General features: G+C 37.2%; 1 protein-coding gene across 5 annotated transcripts in view; it reads right to left on the bottom strand.

Moving 5' to 3' along the window:
- Positions 1–14,804, bottom strand: part of TRPC4AP (transient receptor potential cation channel subfamily C member 4 associated protein) — a 166,294-nt gene extending 151,490 nt beyond the window's left edge. For 3 of the 5 annotated variants that reach the window (XM_077170579.1, XM_077170569.1, XM_077170586.1), the window contains exons 1-2: positions 14,524–14,802; positions 1,058–1,186 (exon numbers count right to left, since the gene is read on the bottom strand). In XM_077170579.1, coding sequence (XP_077026694.1) covers positions 1,058–1,186; positions 14,524–14,691 — 297 coding nt within the window. In that variant the 5' untranslated portion in view covers positions 14,692–14,802. Of the gene's footprint in view, positions 1–1,057; positions 1,187–14,523 lie in introns of all 5 variants that reach the window. The other 2 variants (XM_077170594.1, XM_077170558.1) reach the window with 2 other exon arrangements.
- Between the last annotated feature and the right edge of the window lie 7,152 nt (positions 14,805–21,956).

Genomic DNA, 21,956 nt, shown 5'->3' with positions numbered 1-21,956 from the left:
AGCTTAAGTTTTGTTTAACAGAGGGTAATTTTTCAGTTCTTGTTTTCTTGTTTCTTGCCCTGCTTGTAAGGTGCCTTTTCCCTCCCCACCCTTTGGAGGGTCTACATAGGAATTATAGACTCCAGCCGGGTTTTCCCGGACTAACTGGTCTCCTATCAGGGGGAAGGAGTCACCTGCATCAGTTTTCCCTGAGGGTGAGACCCAGCAGGTTGAAAGACTTTCCTATGAAGTCTCTGGGCTCTGTTTTTCTTATCCTGCCCAGTATGTGGCACTTGTCTGTCTGCGGGTCCCAATAGCAAAAGATGTTGTGGCTCCTTTAACTTTGGAAGGCTCTCCCTGCTGGGGGCATGGTGGAGACAGAGGAGAGATTGTAGGCTGGTTTTAATGGCTTCAAATTGCCAAGCCCTGGGGTCTGAATTCCTTGAGAGAGGGATTCCTCCTGGGTGGGGCTTCACCCCTCCCCTGGGGAAGGCACACATGGGAGATAGCCCTGAAAGCAGTCTGTTTCTGCCTATTCCTGGGGCAGTTGCAGCCCGAGTAGTCCCACCACTGAATCCAGAGGCAGCTAAGCCTCCATAGAAACAGTCACAAAAACCTGTTATGTCCCCTTTCCTCTTCTTCAGTTAGCCCAATAAGCGACTTCCGCCTTGACCAGTTTCGCCTGAGCTGGGGGCCTATTTTTAGCAGTCAGAATTTGTTTATTAATGCCACAATTGGTGTTTGGTTGGACTCAGTCCCTGCTACTGTTAAAGTCTCTTTCCCTTCCCTCCGGGAAGCCGCCTGTGGGGGAGGGGCGCCGGCCGCCGGCCGCCGCAGCTTGGGGAACTCACGGCTCTGGAGACTCGCAGCCGGTCCAGATGGTCCAGACTGGGGTACGCTGCGTGTTCGGTCACTATCGTGGCTCCGGGAGCTGTTCTGTACTGTTTCTGGTTATTTAGTAGTTGTTCTGAGAACGAACTAAAACGCGCACATTGCTAAGGAGGCTATTTTTAAAAAGCAGACAGCTTGTGTCACCTACAGCCCCTGAATTACAGCCTTCCCTAACACTGACGGTTACCTTGAGGATGTTTTGGCCCTCAACGAAGTCACTATGGAGGTGGCTGGTTGTGTACAGCTTAAGGAGTAGCTGAGGAATTCCACTCCACTTGGACTGTTTGTTCCTCTCTGTCAAAAACGTCTCAGTGAACTGTAGATTAAAATAAAGGGGGAGAAAGAGAAACATTTTACCAGTGAGGAAAGAGCTACTAGTAGATATGGTAATGGAAAACAGATACCTCCCAAACCCACCCTAGGACAAACCACTCACAGGCCTCTTTCTAGAGATCTTCAAAAGTTCCCCAATAACCTATAAGATAAAAGTCCAACTCCCTCCATTTTTAATCAACACCCTTCATAATCTGTCACCTACTTTCCTTTCTAGCCTCTCCTTTTACCCAATGCACAGACTACATTCCAAATGTATATACAGTTTCTCTAGATACCCCCTGCGTGTGTTCTTCCCCCACCTAAAAGGACTTTTCCCTGTTTTTGCTATAAGTAAAGCGCCTCCTTCTTCTTCAAAACACAGAAATTTTCCTTGATTGGCCTTCCTCTTCCTCTTCCAAGGGATTAAGTACCCCCACTCAAGGGCCTTATCTAACATTTAACCTAGGTATCATAATCACTAGTTCACTTGTCTCCTGCCTCCTTTAGACCACAGTTCCTTCAAAGGAGGTCTGAGGCTGTGTCTCCCCTCTCCCCCAACAAAGTGTCTGGCCCAGAGAAGGGTCTAAGTAAAAATTTGAATACACAAGCAATGGCAACGACATAATAACATATACATTAATCAATTTGGTTTCCACTGTCATCATGGGCAAGATGTGAATTATTTTCATGTGCATTTGTCCCTCAGTCAGATCAAAATCTCCTTGTAACAGTACAGGACAGGCAGATCTTCAAGAAGTTTAAGTTGTACCATGACACATAGCACCTCTATGATTAGCCCCATTATCCTTCCTGAGCTTCTTTTCTTGGATTGTAAAAACGCAGAAATTACCAGGGTAATAGGAGGTACTGAGATGTTAGTGATAGTGATTCCTCTTAGGGAGAACCAAAGGAAATTACCATTTCTGTAGGCCAAAATGATTGATTCAGCAATTTCTTAACATTCAAGTGAGCCAAAACCAATGCAAACCCAAAACAATGGAAAACATCTTTAATTTCCTTGAAAGAAATGAAGGAAAAAACCCCAGTTTTTATGGGACTGGCTAAAGCAGTGCATATAGGGAAATTTACAGTTGTAAACATCTATAGTTTAAAAAGAATAGAGTTCAGATCAATAATCTAAATTTTCACCATGAGAAATTTTCACCACAAGAAACTAGAAAAAGGTGCAAACTGAACCAAAAACAAGAAAAATTTTTAGAAGATTATAGTAAAAATAAGCGAAACAGAGAATTGAAAAATAGTAGCTAAAAATCAATAAAACCAAAGATTGGTTCTTTGAAAATCAACAAATTGAAAATCTTAGCTAGACTAACCAAGAAAAAAAGAAGGCCCAAATTACTAAATTAAGGAATGAAAGAGAGGATGTTACTACCAAATTTACAGAAGTAAGACGAGTATAAGGGAATATTATGAACAACTATACGCTGGAATTACCTAGATGAAAAGGGCAGATTACTAGAAACACAGAAATAACCAAAACAGATAAGAAGAAATAGAAAATCTAAAAGCCTGGAACAAATAAACAGAATTAGTGATTTAAAAAATATATATATTTTATATATAGTATATATTTTACACATATATTTCTACATTATGCATTTCATATATTATATATATTATACATATGACTTTTTTGGGCGGTGCATTTTTTTAAGCTTTTTAATTGTATAATCTAACATATATACAAAGCAAACAAAGAAAAAAGCAAGTTTTCAAAGCCCTCTTCCAACAAGTAGTTACAGGACAGATCCCAGAGTTGTCATGGGTTACCATATGATCCTCTCATATTTCTCCTCCTAGCTGCTCCAGAATATAGGTGGCTAGAGGGTTTTAATATCTTTTTATCATCACAATCGACTTTTTTTTTCTTTTTTGTAAAAAATAACATATATACAAAAAAGTAATAAATTTAAAAGCACAGAGCAACAATTAGTTGCAGAACAGATTTCAGAGTTGGTATGGGTTACAATTCCAGAATTTTAGGGTTTTATCTCTAGCTGCTTTAAGATACTAGAGACTAAAAGAAATATCAGTATGATGATTCAGCAATCATACTCGTTTGTTAAACCCTATCGTCTCTGTATTAACTCCACCATCAGCCTTGATCTTTCAATCCCACCCTTTAGAGGTATTTGGCCTATGCCCATTCTAACTTTTTCACATTGGAAGGGGGCTGTTGATAATGTGGGGTAGGGAGATGAAACAAGTTGATGTTCTGGAGAAGCTGGCCCCTATAGGTTTCAGGATTTGTAGGGTCCTGGGACCCATCTGAAGGTTGTAGGTTTCTGGAAAGTTACCCTAGAGCATGGAACATTTGTAGAATCTCATATATTGCCCTAAGTGTTCTTTAGGATTGGCTGGAATGGTTTTGGTTAGGGTTTGGCATGTTATGATAAATAGGTAGCAATGTCTAACTGAAGCTTGTGTAAAGGTGATTTTCAAAGTATATATATGATTTTTTAAAATATAGATATGTATATTTCATATACATCTTCTAAAGGAAAGCCAAGGACTATGTGGCTACACTGATGAATTCTAACATTTAAAGAATTAACACTAATAATTCACAAACTTCTCCAAAAATAAAAAATAAAAAGGAGGGACCACTTCTCAACTCATTCCATGGGGCCAGTATTACCTTTGGTTTTGATACCAAAACCAGATAAACACATCACAAGAAAAGAAAACTACAGACCAATATCCTTCACAAATAGACACAAAAATCTTCAACAGGATACTAGGGAAAACCAAACTCAGCAATATATGAAAATGAATTAATGTAATATACCAAATCAATAGAAAAAAGAACAAAAGCAACATGATCATCTCAATAAACAGAAAAAAAGCTTTTAACAAAATTCAGCACCCCTTGATAATTAAAATTGCTCAACAACCTAAGAATAAAAAGTAATTTCTTCAACCTAATAAAGGATATTTATGAAAAACTCATAGCTAATATCATAATGGTTAAAGACTAAAAGCTTTTCTCCTAAGATAAGGAAGAATGCTAGATGTCCGCTCACGCCACTTCTACTCAACACTGTACTGCATATTGTAGCCAGAGAAATTAGGCAAGAAAAAGAAATAAAAGGTATCTAGATTATAGAGGAAAAAATAAAACTATCTCTATTTTCAGTTGAATTGATTTTATATATTGAAAACCCTAGCAAATATACTTTAAAAATATTAGAGGTAATAAGCAATTCAGCAAGATCGTAGGGTACAAGTTAGACAGGCAAAACATTATTGAAATAAATTAAAGACCTAAAAAATGGAAAGCCATTCTGTTTTCTTAGACTGAAATACTTAATATTGCTCAGAGGGCAATACCCCCATATTGATTTACAGATTCAACACAATTCCTATCAAAACACCAGGTGGCTTAATTGCAGAAACTGGCAAACTGATCCTACAAATCATATGGATCTCTTTGTGGCATCTATGGGAAGAAGGAAGACAATTCTCTCCAACTAGACTGTTAACATTGCAGAAAATGTCAATACCATGCTGCAGGGATGCACAGGCATGATGAAGGGCCCCTGAGGAATCTTGCACAGGGACTTCAAACATATCAATGTAGAACTCAATCTACTCAGGACGAAAAAGAGGCTTCAGGTTGACAAATGGTGGGGAAATAGAAAGGAGCTGGCTACAGTTTGCACTGTCTGTAATCATGTTCAGAAGATGACCAAGGGTATTACACTGGGCTTCTGCTACAAGATGAGTTTGTGCAATTGTATAAAGATATAACTTTTAGAATGTGACTGTATGATCATAAAAACCTTGTGTCTGATGCTCCTTTTATCCAGGGTATGGATAGATAAGTAAAAAAAAAAAAAAAAAGATAAAAAAAATAAATAATAGGGAGGGTAAGGGGTAAAATAAATTGGATTGATGAAAATACTAGTGGTCAATGAGAGGGAGGAGTAAGGGGAATGGTATGTATGAGTTTTTTCTTTTCATTTCATTTTCTGGAGTAATGCAAATGTCCTAAAAAATGATCATGGTGATAAATACACACCTATATTGTGCTACTGCGAGCCACTGATTGAACATCATGTATGGAATATATGTGTATGAAAATCTGTGAAAAAAATATTTAAGAAAAAAGAATATATGAAAAAACCATCCATAATCCCACCTAGGAATAACTAGTTAACTTTGTCACATATTTAATAAAAAAAAGATGGGGTCTATGCGTGCTCACTTTCCCATCAACATTCAGGAGAGGGGTCTCTGGTTGAAATCCAAAATTTCTTGGGTGAAAAATATATCTGCAGGGTTTGGATGAGGCCAGGTGTTGCCTATTCAGTATCTCAAGTCCAGAAAGATGAGTTAATTCATAAAGGAAATGATACTGAACCTGTATAAAATTCAATTGTTTTGATTCAGCAAGCCTAATGGTCAAAAATGAAGATATATGAAAACTTTAGATGGTATCTATGTCTCAAAAAAAGAAACAGTTCAGCAGGCTTATGAATAAGATCAAAGGAGTTGTACAGCAATGGAACAAGATACCAGATCTAACTGGTTTTAAAGATGCAATAAAGTTCATATGTTTAAAAAAAAAATCATGTTAAAAAAAAATCATATGGAAATACAAGGGAATCAGAATAGCCAAAATAATCATGAAATGGAAGAACTAAGTTAAGAGAACTAACTCTTCTCAATTTCAAAATTTATTACAAGGCTACAGTAATCAAGATTGTGTGGTACTGACATAAGAATAAAAATCTAGATATATGGAATAGGACTGAGGTGCCATGAAAAAAAAAACACCTTACATTTATGGTCAAGTAATTTTTGACATGTCTGCCAAAACAATTCAATGAGGAAACAGTGTTTTCAACAAATACGCCGGCACAACTGGACATCCACAACAATGAAAAACTTTTCCTCATACCACATATAAAAATTAACTCAAAATGGATTAAAGATCTAAGTATAAGAGCCAAAAGTATAAAACTCTAAGAAGACAATACAGGTATAAATCTTCGTGACAAATGATTTCTTTGATAAGATACCTAAAGCACAAGCAACCAAAAGAAAACGAGTTTTATGCTTCAAAGGACGCTATGAAGAAAAAGACAACCCACTGAATGGGAGAAAATATTTGTAAATCACACATCTGATACTTGTAAAGCACATATCACATATACAGGTATCCAGAATATATAAAGAACTCCTACAACTCAAGAACAAATAAACAGACAACCCAACTGAAAAATGCGCAAAGGATTTCAATAGACATTTCTCTCAAGATGATAAATAAATGGCCAACAAGCACATAAATAGATTCTCAGTATCATTAGCCATCAGGGAAATACAAAAAACATCTGCAATAACATACCACATCATACTCACTAGGACAGCTAGAATCAAAAAGTCAGATAATAACAAGTGTTGATGATAACAAGAAAAACAGAACACTCACACGCTGCTCTGGTGGGAAATGTAAAATGGTTTAGTCACTTTGAACAAAGTCTCACTGTTCCTCAAATGATTAAACATAGAACTACCACATGATCCAACAAATCCACTCCTCATTAAACACCCAAGAAAACTGAAAACATATGACCACACAAAAACATGTGCAAGAATGTTCACAACAACATTATTCAAAATAGTCAAAAGGTGGATAAACTCACGTGTCCATAAACAAGATGTGGTATAGCCTCATAATAGAAAATAATTCAACCACAAAAAAGAATGAAGCATTGATGCATGCTACAACATGGATAAACCTTGAAAACATTATGCTAAATGAAAGAAACTCATCACAAAAGGCCACATATTATATGACTTCATTCATATGAAATATTAAAAATAGGCAAATCAATAGTGACAGAGTAGATTAATGATTACCAGGGAAGGAGGCAGGTGAGAATTAGGGAATTACTGTTAATGGGTACAGGGTTTCTTTGTGGGGTAGTAAAACATTCTAAAATTGACTGATGATGGGTGCGTAACTGTGTATATACTAAAAACCACTGTCTTATATACTTTAAATGGGTCAATTGCATAGTATGTGATTGTATCTCAATAAAACTACTATACAATTTAAAATAAATACACTATGGACATAGGGGAACTTTTTGGACGGATGAGGAAATGTTCTAAAACTGGACTGTGGAGATGGTTGGATTCACTACAAATTTTTGAACTGTATACTTAACGATGGATGAATTTTATGGTAAAAAGCTCAAAAGAAGTATTTATAAAAAGAAAAGAAGGGAGAGAAGAAGAAACAGAGAACAAGTAGGACAAATTTTAAAAGTAAATACTGTATTAAGGGGCAGGCCACAGTGGCTCAGCAGGCAGAGTTCGAACCTGCCACGCTGGAAATCAGGTTCGATTTCCGATGCCTGCCCACGCAAAAAAAATTAAAATAAAAATACTGTATTAAGCATGTACTCCCAAATATCAACTGTTACGCTAAATTTAAACGAACTAAATGCTCCAATTAAAAGAAAAAGTTTGCTATGCTGCTTAAGAGAGACGAATCTTATAGAAAGGCTGGATATTAAGAATGGGAAACAATATACAAGGTAAACCCACAACAAAAGGTGGTATAACAATATTAAAATCAGCAAATTAGACTTAAGACAAAAAAGCATGACCAGTGATAAGCAGAAATACTTAAAAAGGATAAAAAGGTCAATGAGGACATCAAATTTAAATGTATCTAATAAAATAGCCTCAACGTATATATAAAGCAAAACCTGATAGGGCTAAAAGGAAAAATTGGCAAATCCACAATCATAGTGGGAGATTTTTATACTTCTCTCACAGAAACCAATACATGGAGATAAAAAAATAAGAATATAGAATATTTTAACACAAGGTACAAAATTGGATATATCTACAGCACTACATCTAGTAATTGCTCTCTACATATTCTTTGCAAGTACACAGAGAATATTTACAAAAATGACGACTTGGAAGGCTACAGAGCAAATGTCAACAGATCTAAAAGGACTGAAATCACAGAAAACATGTTCTCTGACTGCAGTGCAATCAACCTAAAATCAGTAATAGAATGGTAACTGTAAAATTCTTTTGGAAATTAAGAAATACGCTTTTTAAAATTGTGTAGGTCAAAGATGAAACTTCTAGTTATATACACAACAGATGTTGTGCACATATACACCAAGAGAGATGTACAAGAATATTCATATCAGCATTATTCATGATAGCTCAAAACTGGAAGAAATCAAATACTCATCAAAGTGGAATTAACTGTGGTATGTAAATACAGAATACTATATAGTAATTTCACCAACATCATGGATTAGCCTAATAAGCAATGTTTGTTAGATTCTATTTATATAAGGCATAAAAACTGGCACAAATAATATTGGGTTAGAAGTTAGGCTAGGCTAGTGATCAGTGAAAGCGCGGGGCAAGGGGTATGGTAGGTATAATCTTTTTTTTTTTTCTGTTTTCGTTTTATTTCTTTTTCTATTGTCTTTCCTTTTCTGAATGGATGCAAATGTTCTAAGAAATGATGAATATGCAACTAAGTGATGATACTGTGAATTACTGATTATCTATGTTAAATTTTTTTAATTAATAAATAAATTTTTAAAAAAAGATAGGCTAGTAATTTCATTTGGAGAAAAGGGAGAGTATAGTGGTTGGCGGGAATACAGAGGTGATCTGGTGGTTGCTAAATAGCTGAAGGTTGTTGTTCCATAAACTATACATTTATTTTGTGGGTGCATTTTTGTTTGGATGCTATCTTTTAATGCAAAATAATCTGTATGTACTGATATGGAAGGATTTCTAAGCTGCATTTTTTTTTCAAAAAACTCTTAATTGAAGTATAACAAATACCTAAATGTGTACATATTAGTGTACAGATCAATGAATTTATACAAAGTTAACATATCTATGTAATCACCACCCACACTAAAAAACAGAACTTTACCAATATTCAAGAAGCAAGTCCTTCTTATGTCCCTTTCCAATTAATACCCACGTAGGGATAATCCCTCTCCTGACTTCTAACAGTACAGGTTAGTTTTACTTGTTTAAACTTTATATAAATGGAATACTATAGAATGTACTATCATATGTCTGGCTTCAGCAGTTCAATCTTATGCATGTGAGATTTATCCATATTGTAATTCAGGTTTTATATTGATAGATTTATTTATAAAACATATTTGTAAGTAGAAAAAAGTTAATGCACAATAGTTTGTATAATATACCAACTGAGTAAGAAAAAAAGTATTCACACATTTGCTTTTCTAAATTTAGAATGTCTCCAAAGGAATACGCAAGAAACTATAGTTGCCTCTTGCAGTAGAACTAAAAGATGCTATAGTAGAGATAGTGTGTTATTTGCAAGGGAGACTTACTTTTCTCTGTAACCCTTCTCTATTTCAAAAAACATTACATCTGGCGGGAAGTGATAGCCTTAAAAAGGGGCTTTAACTGTACCAGTAATGTTTCATTTTTAAAGCTTGGTGGTGGATATATGGATGTTTGCGTTATTACTTACTATAGCTTTTTGTCGTTCAAATATTGAACAATGTCTTTTAAAATATGAAGATCCTAACTAAGAGAACATTTCGTCCAGTACTTTGCAGCAGGAGATAATGTCAGGTGACAAACCTGAGTTTTTAATCGTTATGGTCGTTTTTTAATATATACTTATATTAAGTACCCAGCACAATGAATAAAAACAAAGACCCTCATCAATGGATATCACAGTTAAATTTCAGAACCCCAGACATAGAGATGACCCTAAAAGCTCTCAGGGGTGTAGAATAGGAAAAGAGGTCATACACAAAGAACCAGAAATCAAAATGAAACCTCTTGACAGTTACATTGAATGCATAAAGACAATGGAACAACACCATTAAAAATTCGAGGGAAAATAACTTTCAACTTAGATTTCTATACCCTGCTAAACTAAACAAACAAGCGTCAGAGAGAATAAAGGCCATATTCTGATATGCAAAGTTTAAAAAAAAGTTATAGCCCATGTACTCTTTCTTGGAAGGCTACTACAGAATGTGCTTCCTCACAAAAAGGAAGACACAGGATTCAGGAGACAGAATAAAAAACATGAGAAAAGCAAATAAAATGCTCTGGAATAGGTGAAGGCAAGTCCTAGGAATTCAACTGTATAGAGTAACCAGTTAAAACTTGCATAGGACAATAGAAGGCTCCCAAGAAGGGGCCTTTATTATTCTTAAAAATAATAAAAATAAAAATAAAGAGGAATTTTAAAATTCAAGAATAAATTATAAGTATATAGAAAGCAAAGTAAATGTTTAAAGGCTGCATTATTGTGCCAGTGAAAGTAACCACATTCAAAAGGCTACATACAATATGATTCTATTTATATGACAGTCTAGAAAAGGATAAAAGAATAGGGACAGAAAATAGATACATGGCTTTCAGGGGCTAGGGGTGGGGGAACCGGGTGACTATTAGGAGGGAATTTTCAATATGTTAATTATAAAGGTGGTTACACGACCATATCCAAATGTCAAAACTCATAGAACTGCACATTAAAAGGGGTGAATTTTACCATGTGCATATTTTACCTCAATAAAAAATCATTGGAGAGAATGTGAAGAAAATAGAACCTTAATGTATTATTAGTAGAAATGCAAAATGGTGCGGCTGCTGTGGAAAACACTATGGTGGGTCCTCAAACAGTTAAACATAGAATTACCACATGACCTGGTAATTCTATTCTTAGCATATATCCAAAGAAATCAATAACAGGAATTTATATTTGTTCACCAATGTTTTGGCAGAATTGTTCACTATACCCAAAAGGTGGAAACAACCCAAGTACTCATCAAAAGATGAATAAATGAACAAAATGTGGTACATACCCACAATGGAATATTATTCAGCTGAAAAAAGAAATGAAGTTCTGAGACATGCTGCAACACAAATGAACTGTGAAAACATATGCTAAGTGATATAAGCAAGGACAAATGCTGTATGATTTCATTAATATGGAATTCCTAGAGACAGAAAAATTAGCAGTTACCTGAGGATGGGGGAATGGGGTAAGGGGAGTTGCTGCTTGGGGGGTAAAGAGTGTTAGGAAATGTCGGAAATTTTTAAATTAAATAAACATAGATATAAATATATATCATAAGAGCAAGTAAACAGCCATCTTAAAGGGTAATTAATGAAGATTAAAGAGGTTGTTTGGTTATTCTGATAACAAATGTTAAGCACAGCACATGTGTCCACCTCTTAATGAGATTTGTATTGTTTCAATAAAATTAGGAGTGACTTTTAGGACTTGTGAATACAAACTTTCTGTTGAAATTAATGGTATTTAGATTTTTAATTTACAAGACCAAATTCTAACAAAGGGGTTTTCAACACCAAACTGTATTTGACTTCAATTCCCAGGTTTCACAAATATCAATGCTGAGAATGAAGCTAAAACAAGTGCTGTCTATTAAAACAATAATTTTTAAAAGAGATGCTAAAAATATCAATCTTAAAAAAACTGAGTAACACTTGTGAAGAATTTAGAAATGCCAATAATTATGAAGGAAGCAACGACAGACATTTGGGAAATAGAACAGGAATCCCATAACCCAGTCTGTCACCAGACTGTCAAAACTGAAGGGGTATCTCTAGAGGTGGTGGCTCATAACTTGTAATACAAGTAATATTGGCCTAGAATCTACTGTTTACCTAATTTGTTCCTTTTCTCCCAACTACTGATGATGCAGGGCCTTGCATACCCATGGTAAGAAATCCAGATTTGGTTCTAACTTAAAATGGGTGCCACTGGGGGGTCTTAAGCAAAGGATTTATAAGATCTGATTTACTTTATGGGACTAATATGCTGATGAACATGAAAGCGTTCTGTAAACTGTGAAGCACTGTACTAACATATCTTATTACTACAACAGAGGGCAGAACTGCGACAGAAGAAAATAAAGCAAACTAAAATCCAACTAGGGCAGATTCATTCTAAATCATACGGTCAGTGGTCTTCTCCCAGACCTCTCTTAGGGAAATGCAGAAGACTTGGGGAAGATCAGGTTTGGTGGGAGAGAAATCAGGAGTTTAGCTTTCAGAATATTCAGTCAGATACCCAATAGACATTTAAGTAAGGATGCTGAGATGGCAGTTGGATATACCCATTGGGAGATATCAGGGATGCGAATACAGATTATAGAATACAGAATATAGAGTGTTTATTAATAGCAATATAAGTTCATCTGTGGCATGTGTTATGTTTCAGACACCATTTTAAGTACTTTGCAGGTATTAACTCACTTGGCCTTCACCCCAAGTCCTATTATTATTCCTATTTTACAAATGAAGAAACTGAGGCATAAAGAGATTAAATAATTTATCCAAAGACACACAGCAAGTATGTGGCAGAATTGGGATTCGAATTCAGGCAATCTGTCTCAGGATTAAAGACATGAGACTGCTGAGGGAGGGAGTACAGAGAGAGAGAGGAACACTGAGCCCCAAAGATACATAGTCCCTCAAGAAACCCAGTCTAATACAAGCTAATAGTGACTATTTACTGCACATCTACTACATGCAAAACATACTGGCTATCCGTTCCAGATATAGTTCACTTAATCCTCCTATCAGCCTTATGAAGCATATGTTACTATTACCATTTTAGAAATAAGGAAACTGAGGCTCAGAGAGGTTTACCTAGGTCACTCAGCTAGTGACAGAACTAGGATTCAATTCAGGTCCATCTTACTTCAAAATCTAGTCTTATTCTACATATTATGAAGCCATAGTGGATATGCTTATTATCCATTACATACAAAATATGGGTAGGGAAATATATTATGTGAGGGATCATGGAAAGGAAGAAATCAAGGAAAGTTCCCAGGAAGGGAGACATTTGAAAGACAAAAAGAACATCACTGCTTTATCCTCATTTCAGTTTTGGGCAGGTGACCCACTCTTAGCCATGGAAATAGCTCTCACACTTGTATACAATTACTGATTACCACAAACTATCTTAATCCAGGCTCAAGAACATTCCAGTAGCCTTCTATCTTGCTAGCCTCTCCAGTCTTCTCCTGTTTCAATCCTTCCAGCACTGGAAACAAATTAAGCTTCCTAACTAAGGAACTAAGAGAATTATCAAAATGGGTGTTTAAAAGCAAGTTAGCTAATCTCTCTGAGCTTCAGTTTCCTCATCTGTTACAAAAGTCCTAAAACCTAATTCAAAGATTAAGGATTAAAGATAGTGTATACCTTGCACTATGCTTGATCCAAAGTGTGTGCACAGTAAAGATTAGTTCCCTTTAGTCCCTACATATCCAACTCAATAAGGAATTCTGACGGTGGTAATGGGGAACGTGAAAATAGGTCTTATTCATCCTATTTTATCTTAAGGCAGTACCCTGCACTCATTAAACAAAAAATACTAATCATATATTGGGTACCTGTCATAAACTAGGTTAAACCAGATAAAGTATAACACTAATTGATTACCCGTCACCTCTTACTATGCACTAGAAATGTGGTTAACATTTTATACAATTGTCTCCTTTGATTCTCACAACAACCTTAAGAGGTAAGTTACTAATAATCATCTCCATTTTATAACTGAAGAAACCGAGGCACAGAAAGGAAACCTGCCCAAGCTAAAGGAGTGGGGGCAGACCTTTGAACCAAGGCCTTCCTGACTCCAGAGTCCTCATTCTTAATCATGACGTTCTACATTGGCAAAACACAGTCCCTGCATCTGCTATAGCGAAGCTTAATTTGGGAAACAGGTGAAGAAAGGGCAGACAACAAAAAAAATATGTAATTAAAGACTAAGGAAATAATGTGAACGAAACGAATTCTGGGTTGTGACAGAATGAATAACAATGGGGACTTACTTTAGAAGGTGTGTGTGGAGGAGCGATGTCAAGGAAAAGCCTCTGTGAGAAAATATCATTTATGACATTCGCTTGTGGAACCGTTTGGGGGCTGCAATGATGACCTCCCGCCCAACCTTTGAGGGGTAAACTCGAGGCCGGTAAAGGCTGAAGCAAACTTGCCCAGGGTCGCCAAGACGTGCAGACGTGGCGCAGAGAAGGGAGGATCCAGGCGCTGGGCCCGTAGCTCGTACACGCCATCAATGCCCACGGCATCCCAGCCCGGCTCGGCCCCTGACCCGGAGCCTCCAGCCGGCTGCTACCCAAGATCCCGCAAAGAATGACAGCGTCCAGGCTGCCCACAGTGAGGCCCTGCGGTCTGCCCCGTCTTGCGGCGGCCTGGAAAGGCCTTTTCCCCGGCTCCCCGCCAGCTCCCGCCCGGTCCGACCCGCCCCGCCCCTCCGGGCCAGTTCCGTACCTGCACAGCCCGGACCAGGCCCCGGCCTGTCAGCTGGCCCTGCCGCAACTGCAGCAGAATGTTCCCGGGCCGCGGCCGGCCGCCCCATCCTCCCCAGGCGGCCACAGTTGCCGCCGCCCGACGCCCTCGGCCGGCCCCAGACCGAGCCGCCGTCGGAGCCGCCGCCATGTCTCCTCGTCAGACAAACAGGAAGCAAGCGGCCCTGGGGCCGCGGAGATTTCTACGGAGCGGCAGGGGAGTCGCGGCAGCGCCCCCCAGCCGACCGACGAAGAAGGCGCAAGCCGCGTGGCAGGGGACGTGCAAGCCGCAAGAGCTGCTGGGAAATGTAGTCTCAGTCTGAGGTGGGGCGGATGGAAAGAGGGCTATGGTTTAGGGATGTGCTGTTGCCTGCATCCGGGGCCTCTCGTTCTTCCGGGCCCATCAGTCCCGCGTCTCAGCGACACCCGGAGGTCGAACACAGTTCCTGCGTGCGCACTCTCCCACTTCTTGCCCGTTTCGGGAGGTTGCAGCCACCTGGCCAGGAAAAGATCCAGATCTGGAGTCAGGACACCGGGTCGGATTCCTGCCTCCTCTCCGCCCCTGACTCATCGGACCTCGACCAAGCCACCACACTCCCCGTATGCGCCTTAATTTCCTCGTCAGTGAATTCCATCCATAGTTTCTGGGGACCTATCCAGTCGATCAGTAGTTCCTTTAGGCCTGCTCTGCGCGCCACATCGAACTAGTTAATGGGTACACACAGGGAGCAGAACCCCCTGGGTCCCTACTCTGCAAAGCATAGAAAAAGACAGCAAATCCATACCCACAGAAATGCACAATAACGAACTCGATGGGCCAGGAAGAAACGAAGCACGATGCTGTGAAAGTACTGAGGTTAAGAACAGGTGGTTGTTGTCCTATTAAATGAAGTAATAGGAGGCAAAGGGATTGGTATATTGTGATGCCATATTCTCTACCCTAATTTCTCCCTCAACAAGATAGTATCTTCTTTCTACTCTGAGCCGGCGTAATTTTTTTGTTGTTGTTTCTGTTTATTTTCCAAAAAATGCATTAAAATTTAAACACCAAGACTATCATAAACAGAACTACTCCTAGATCTTTTTTCAATTAAATCACAATAGTTACAGTATCTATTTCTAGAAGATCTAATGAAATGCAGTATATCAGGACAGATGTATTAAACATATATCTGTATGATATATATTATAATGATATCAAGTTCAATAAGAACATCAATGACAGCATTAATTAAACAATAACAGCTAGACTAAAGAGATTACTCAATATGACTGTTATAGAGCGAAGGCCTCAGCAATTTGTATTGAGTGCTGCGGAGCAGAGTCTGTAATGGCAGAGGACTGGCCTCCACCACACAGGACTCAGGGACTTCATAGGCTGGTGTCATCAGGCCAGACTTCTCGCAAACTTTATGATGTTCAACACAGGCAGAAATACTTGTGGCTGACTCTTTTTCCCCTCCTTATGACATGTGGGCACTTTAGAACAACCACCGAAGTTCATGCCAGGATGTCTTAGCGGAAACCAATCAGACCTAGGACTTCCCTCAGGCTTTCAAACATCAACCACAGTTTTTTTTTAGGGGCAAACTTCTGTGGCCGAATGGAGTTGTTCACCCTCTGCCCTTCCAGAGAGGAATCTTGTAACCTGAGAGAGGAGTGCTCGATGTGATACCATAGGGAATGGTGGAGACTGTGACTTACAACTAAGGTGACTGTAATTTGTTGCCCCAAACAGAATATTTTTTTAAATGAATGATGAATATGCAACTAAGTGATGATATTGTGAATTACTGATTATGTATGTTGATGTTTTATTATGTTTCTTAATTTTTTAATTAATAAATAAATTTTTTAAAAAATGAAAGGATGGTATTAATAGTTAATACCCGGACAGTAAGGCATATATGGGACAATAGGCACCATCCTCATGCCTCATCTGAAAGGAGTGGCCTCTACTTACCTCCAGCAGATTTTTGCTGGATTTTCTGATTTTTCCAAAAAAGCCAAAGGTCTGAGTTTTTATGTGAAATTCCCCAATTCTGAGAACTGCACAGGCCAAATAAAACAACTCTCCCTTTTTGTGACCCCTGGATTAGGTAAACCGGAAACAGATTCATGCATATGTGGAAGTTTAGCATGTGATAAGGGAGATACTTGAAATCAATGGGGGAAGAAAAAAAAAAGTTAGGTATTTAGCCTCATGTCAAAAGATAAAGCAAATCTCAGGTGTATGAAAAGCTAAAAATTAAAAACAGAAATTATAGTTCTAAAACTGGATTGGGTGACAATTGTACAACCCTGTAAATTTATTTAAAATCATTGGATTGTACACTCAAAATAGGTGAATTTTACAATACGTAAATTATACCTCAAGAAAGCTGTTTAATATCAAAGTACAAAAATATTAGAAATGAATGTATGAAAATAATTTTATGATTTGGAGATAGAAAAGGTCTTCTTAAGCATAAAACCCAGAAGCCATGAATAGAAAAAGGTAGATAAATTTAATTTCAACAATATAAAAGCTTTCTGTTCAAGATACTATAAACAACCATAAAAGGCAAGAGATATTTGGGAAAGAGTATGACTAATAATATTATTATTATTCTAATAGTTAAAAACAATTTTAAAGTTAAATTTTAAATGAAATTATCGGTCTATAGATGGAAAGCTGCTCACTGTAACAGTTGAAAGAAAAGTAAATCAAATTATAAATAAGTACATTACGATGCTGTTAATATAGAATTAGACATTTCTATTCTATATGTTTATATACATAGAATTATCTGAACGAAAATCACTGAAAATGTCAACTGTGGTTATCACAATGTAGATGGATTTCAGATTATTTTTCTTATTTTTTGCAGTGACCATGTATCTATTTATACTCAGAAAAGAAAATGACTTTTAAAGTTAGAAATTAAGGAAAAAAAACCTTCCTTCCATCTCTCTCAGGCCTTCATGTTCAGAGAAGGCAAAAAGGGAATGTATCCCTTTTGTTTGTCCAAAGGTTTTTAAGAGTCTCACTTCCAAATAAAACAATGCTATTAAAAAATAAAATAAAATAAATGAAAATGTGTTTCCAGGGATATCAAGCTAGGCACTGGTGAGTGATCCTACCAGATTCTGGTCTGGCCAGCAGCCAGCCGTCTGTGGGCAATCCACAGCCTGGGATTCTTCAGGGAGCTACTCCTAAGGAATATGACTGAGTATATGCTTATCCTTGTCAAAGTGAGGAGACAGGACCCTCTCAAATTTTACAGTCCAAATGGCCCTCTAGTTTTCCCTTGGCATTCATCATCCTGGGGACAATTCTTTCTACTTCAGCTTTGACACAACTACAAATGTCATTTTCCATTTCTAAACGTGTACCTTCCTCAGCCCAAGCATCCCCCAAAGCTAGTTCTTCTCTGAGTCAAAAATGATCACATCAAATTCAGTCCCAAATGACACTATGTGTCCAGGAAGTAAGAAGACAGGTTTCCCGAAACCTCTGAGAAGAGTCATTCTTTGCATTTCATCTGTTCTGCTCATCTTTTCCGTAGAAACCATCAGGGTATTTCACACCACCAGAGGGCGTGGTACCTCCCACCCTCACCTCCACAAAGGGCCAATTGATGTCAATTTGGGTCAGCACTAGAAAAAAAAAATGAGGCTCCTGAACTGGCTAGTTTTTGTTGTTGTTTTTTTTTCCCACAACAATCTTAAATTGTTTACCTAGACAGGGGATGTCTCAGAGAATATTTCCTCTTACAAATGAACTGCCAAATTCACTTCTGTGGGGTAGACAGATTTTCTGAGGCAATTTTTTTTTTAAGTCAGATATTTTTAATTATAAAAAAGTCATTTTAGGGGTGCAAGGATAGTTCAGTGGTAGAATTCTCACCTGCCATGCGGGAGACCCGGATTTGATTTCCAGCCCACACACTTCCCCAAACAAACAAGCAAACAAAGATTCAACAAATGGTGCTACAATAACAGGATACGTACATGGAAAAAGAATGAAATGTGACACCTGCCATACAGCATACAAAAAAAAAAGTCCTTTAATCATCGCAACTGGCATAGCTGTATTCAGGCCATAAAAAACAGTTGTCCCCACGTAACTACTCATCATCCTGTGGTGTTATTTTGGCAATGAGGTTTGCTCACATTGCATTTTTAATGTCCAGTCTTTTAATGATTTGTTTAAAAAATAGAAAATAAATTTGGTGATTACCAAATTATGGGCCAGCAGCAATTCTTGATGCCGGGAACATAGTGTTTAATAGAAAGAAACAAAGACCCTGCCCTCATGGGGCTTATATGCTTGTATAAGAGCTGCCTTTGTTGAGCCATACCATTGGCCAAGCACTTTATTTCCATTAGCTTATTTTCCCACAGCTTTTTTGGGGAAAAATTTCAAATCTACCAAAAAGTTGTGACACTAGAACTATGAACACTCAAACAACCTTTATTCAGATGAATCAATTGTTAATAATTTATATCTATCTGTCTACCATCTATTCTCTCTGTGTATATGTATATACATATACATATATATCTACATACACCTATACATATCATTTGTTTGCTGAACTATTTGAAAGTTAACTGCAGACACCATGACTCTTCACCTCAATATTTCAGCATGTATCTCCTAAGAACAAGGGCATGCTCCTGATAACCACGATACCAATACAACCAAGAAATTTAACATTTATACAATATTATCTAATATATGGCTCATATTCAAATATGTGAAATTGCCCCCAAAAAATGTCCCTTACAATTCCTCCACCTCCACTCGGAGGATCCAATCAAGGATCACACGTTGCATTTGAATGCCATGTCTCCTTAGCATCTTTTAATCTAGAAGAGTCGCTGTGGTGGTTTGAAACTGTGTGTACCCCAGAAAGCGTGTTCTTAAGGCTAATCCATTCCTGTGGGTGTGGATCCATTGTAAGTAGGATCTTGTGATGAGGCTGCTTCAGTTAAGGTGAGACCCACTTCATTCAGGATGGGTCCAAATCCTCTTACTTGAGTCCTCTATAAACAAGATGGAGAGAGAGAGAAAGAAAGAGAGAGAGAGAAAACCATGGAAGCAAGAAGACGAAAACCTGGAAGCAGATCTTGCCAGGTGACAGAGGAGTCCAGGAGCACCTGCAGCAGGTCTTCAGAAAGAAAGCATTGTCTTTGTGGTGCCTTTATTTGGACATTTTCACAGTCTCAAAGCTGTAATGGAATAAATTCCTCTTGTTAAAAACCAATCCTTTTAATGGTATCTGCTTTAAGCAGCCTAGGAAACTAAATCAGCCCCTTCAACATTTTTGTTTTTCAAGACATTGGTACCTTTTAAGGGTCCAAGCCAATTGCATGGTTGAATGTCTTCCATCTGGATCTGCTTTATTGTTTCCTCAAGACTAGATTTGGGTTAATTTTGAGGGGAAAGAATACTACATAGGCGATGGGATGTCTTTCCATTTTCTGGTTTGTGTTTAATAAGTGATCTGTGGAGTTATAATTCAAGACTGTGATAATATCTTGTTGCCCATCACCTTTCACCAAGTTATTTTAGCATACTTTGATAATCCCTGCCTAGATTTTTATGCTGGTGGTTGCAAAATGGTGATTTTCTATCATTTCATCACCATCCATTAGATGATATAGTCTCCTGAAAAAGGACTCCCCCCCACCTTCTTATCTGGCTTATCACTATGGACCCATTGACTTTGTTTTATTCAATGCATTATAATCTATTACTAGCATTATTCTATTTTCCTTTTGTTTTGTTGGGGTATAATTTACATTATTCTATTTCCTTTCTTTTATTGGAGTAAAATGCATGAATCTTGAATGCATAACTTGACAAATTTTGACATATGTATATACCCATGTAACCAACACCCCAATCAAGATGTAGAACGTTTTTATCGCTCCAGAAAGTTCCCTCATGCCCACTCTCACTCAACTTATGTCCTCCAGGCAACCACCGTTCTGATTTTTATTATCATAGATTAGTTTTGACCTTTCTACAACTTCGTTTAAATGGAATCATATAGTAAGTAGTCTTCTACATTTCACTGGTTTATTTCACTGAGCATATTTTTGAGATTCATCCACATTGTTTGGTGTGTCTGGTTTGCTCCTTTTTACTTCTGGGAATTATTTCATTGTATGAATAAACATAATTGGCATATCCATTATCATATTGATGTTTGGGTTATTTACAGATCGGAGCTAATATGAATAAAGCTATTTTGAACATTCTTATTCAGGTTTTTGGGGATATATGTTTTATTTCTCACTTATTATTCTTTTTAATGTTCAAATTTGGGAAAATTTGTTCTTCCATTCCATTCTTGTGAAACTTTGACATCTTCTGGGACAATCCTAATTTCAAATGGCTCCAGTAAGATTTGAACTTGTACAGACTGAAGCCAATCTAAATTTAGAAAGTACAGTCACTCTAAATTTCTGCTCCAATCCCCATGGAGATAGATTCTTTCACTTCTATTGCCAGTTACTTCTTCTTCTACAAAACAGTTGTTAACGCTTTTAAAATATATATATATATATGACTCAAAGCATAAACCAGTGCTGTTGACATCTGTCCCCTCTTTTTTTAATTAGAGAAGCTGTAAGTTTATAGAAAAGTCATGCAGAAAATACAGAGTGCCCTTATAAACCCTCTCAAACGTGCAGTTTTCCTGAATATTAACACTTTGCAGTATGGTGGTATCTCTGTTACATTTGATGAATGAATATTATTACAATTGTACTATTAACGATATTCAATAGTTTACATTAGGGTTCACTCTTTGTATTGTACAGTCCTATAGTTTTTTTATTCTAGTAACATAGAGACAACTTAAAATTTCCCCTTTCAACTACATTCAAACGTAATTCAGTGGTATTAATTACATTCACAATATTGGGCTACCATCACTATCATCCATAACCAAAACTTTTCTATTCTCAAACTGAAATTCTGTACCAATTAAGCATTAACTCCCTATTCCTACTCTACCCATACCCTGACAACCTGTACTATAATTTCTGACTCTATGATATGCTTATTCTAATTATTTTGTATCCATGAGATCATACAATATTCATCCTTTGGTATCTGGCTTATTTCACACACATGATGACTTCAAGGTTCATCCATGTTGTCACATGTATCAGAACTTCATCTCTTTTATGAAGATATCCCTCTTTAATTTTTAATGTACTAGAATAGCTAGAAGGAAATACCTGAAACTATTGAAGTGTATTCCAGTTAGATTTGATTCTTGAAGATGATAATACAACTATATAGCTTTTACAGTGTGACCACGGTAAAAAAAAAAAAAAGGAAAATAAACAATGGATGGGATAAGGGGTAAAAAACATTGGATAAAATGCAACATTAGTGGTAAATGAGAGGGAGAG

The sequence above is a fragment of the Tamandua tetradactyla genome, chromosome 1, assembly GCF_023851605.1.
Source record: "Tamandua tetradactyla isolate mTamTet1 chromosome 1, mTamTet1.pri, whole genome shotgun sequence".
In the NCBI taxonomy this organism is placed as follows: Eukaryota; Metazoa; Chordata; class Mammalia; order Pilosa; family Myrmecophagidae; genus Tamandua; species Tamandua tetradactyla.
The sequence above is the reverse complement of the archived record's forward strand: the minus strand, read 5'-3'. Positions and strand labels throughout refer to the sequence as shown.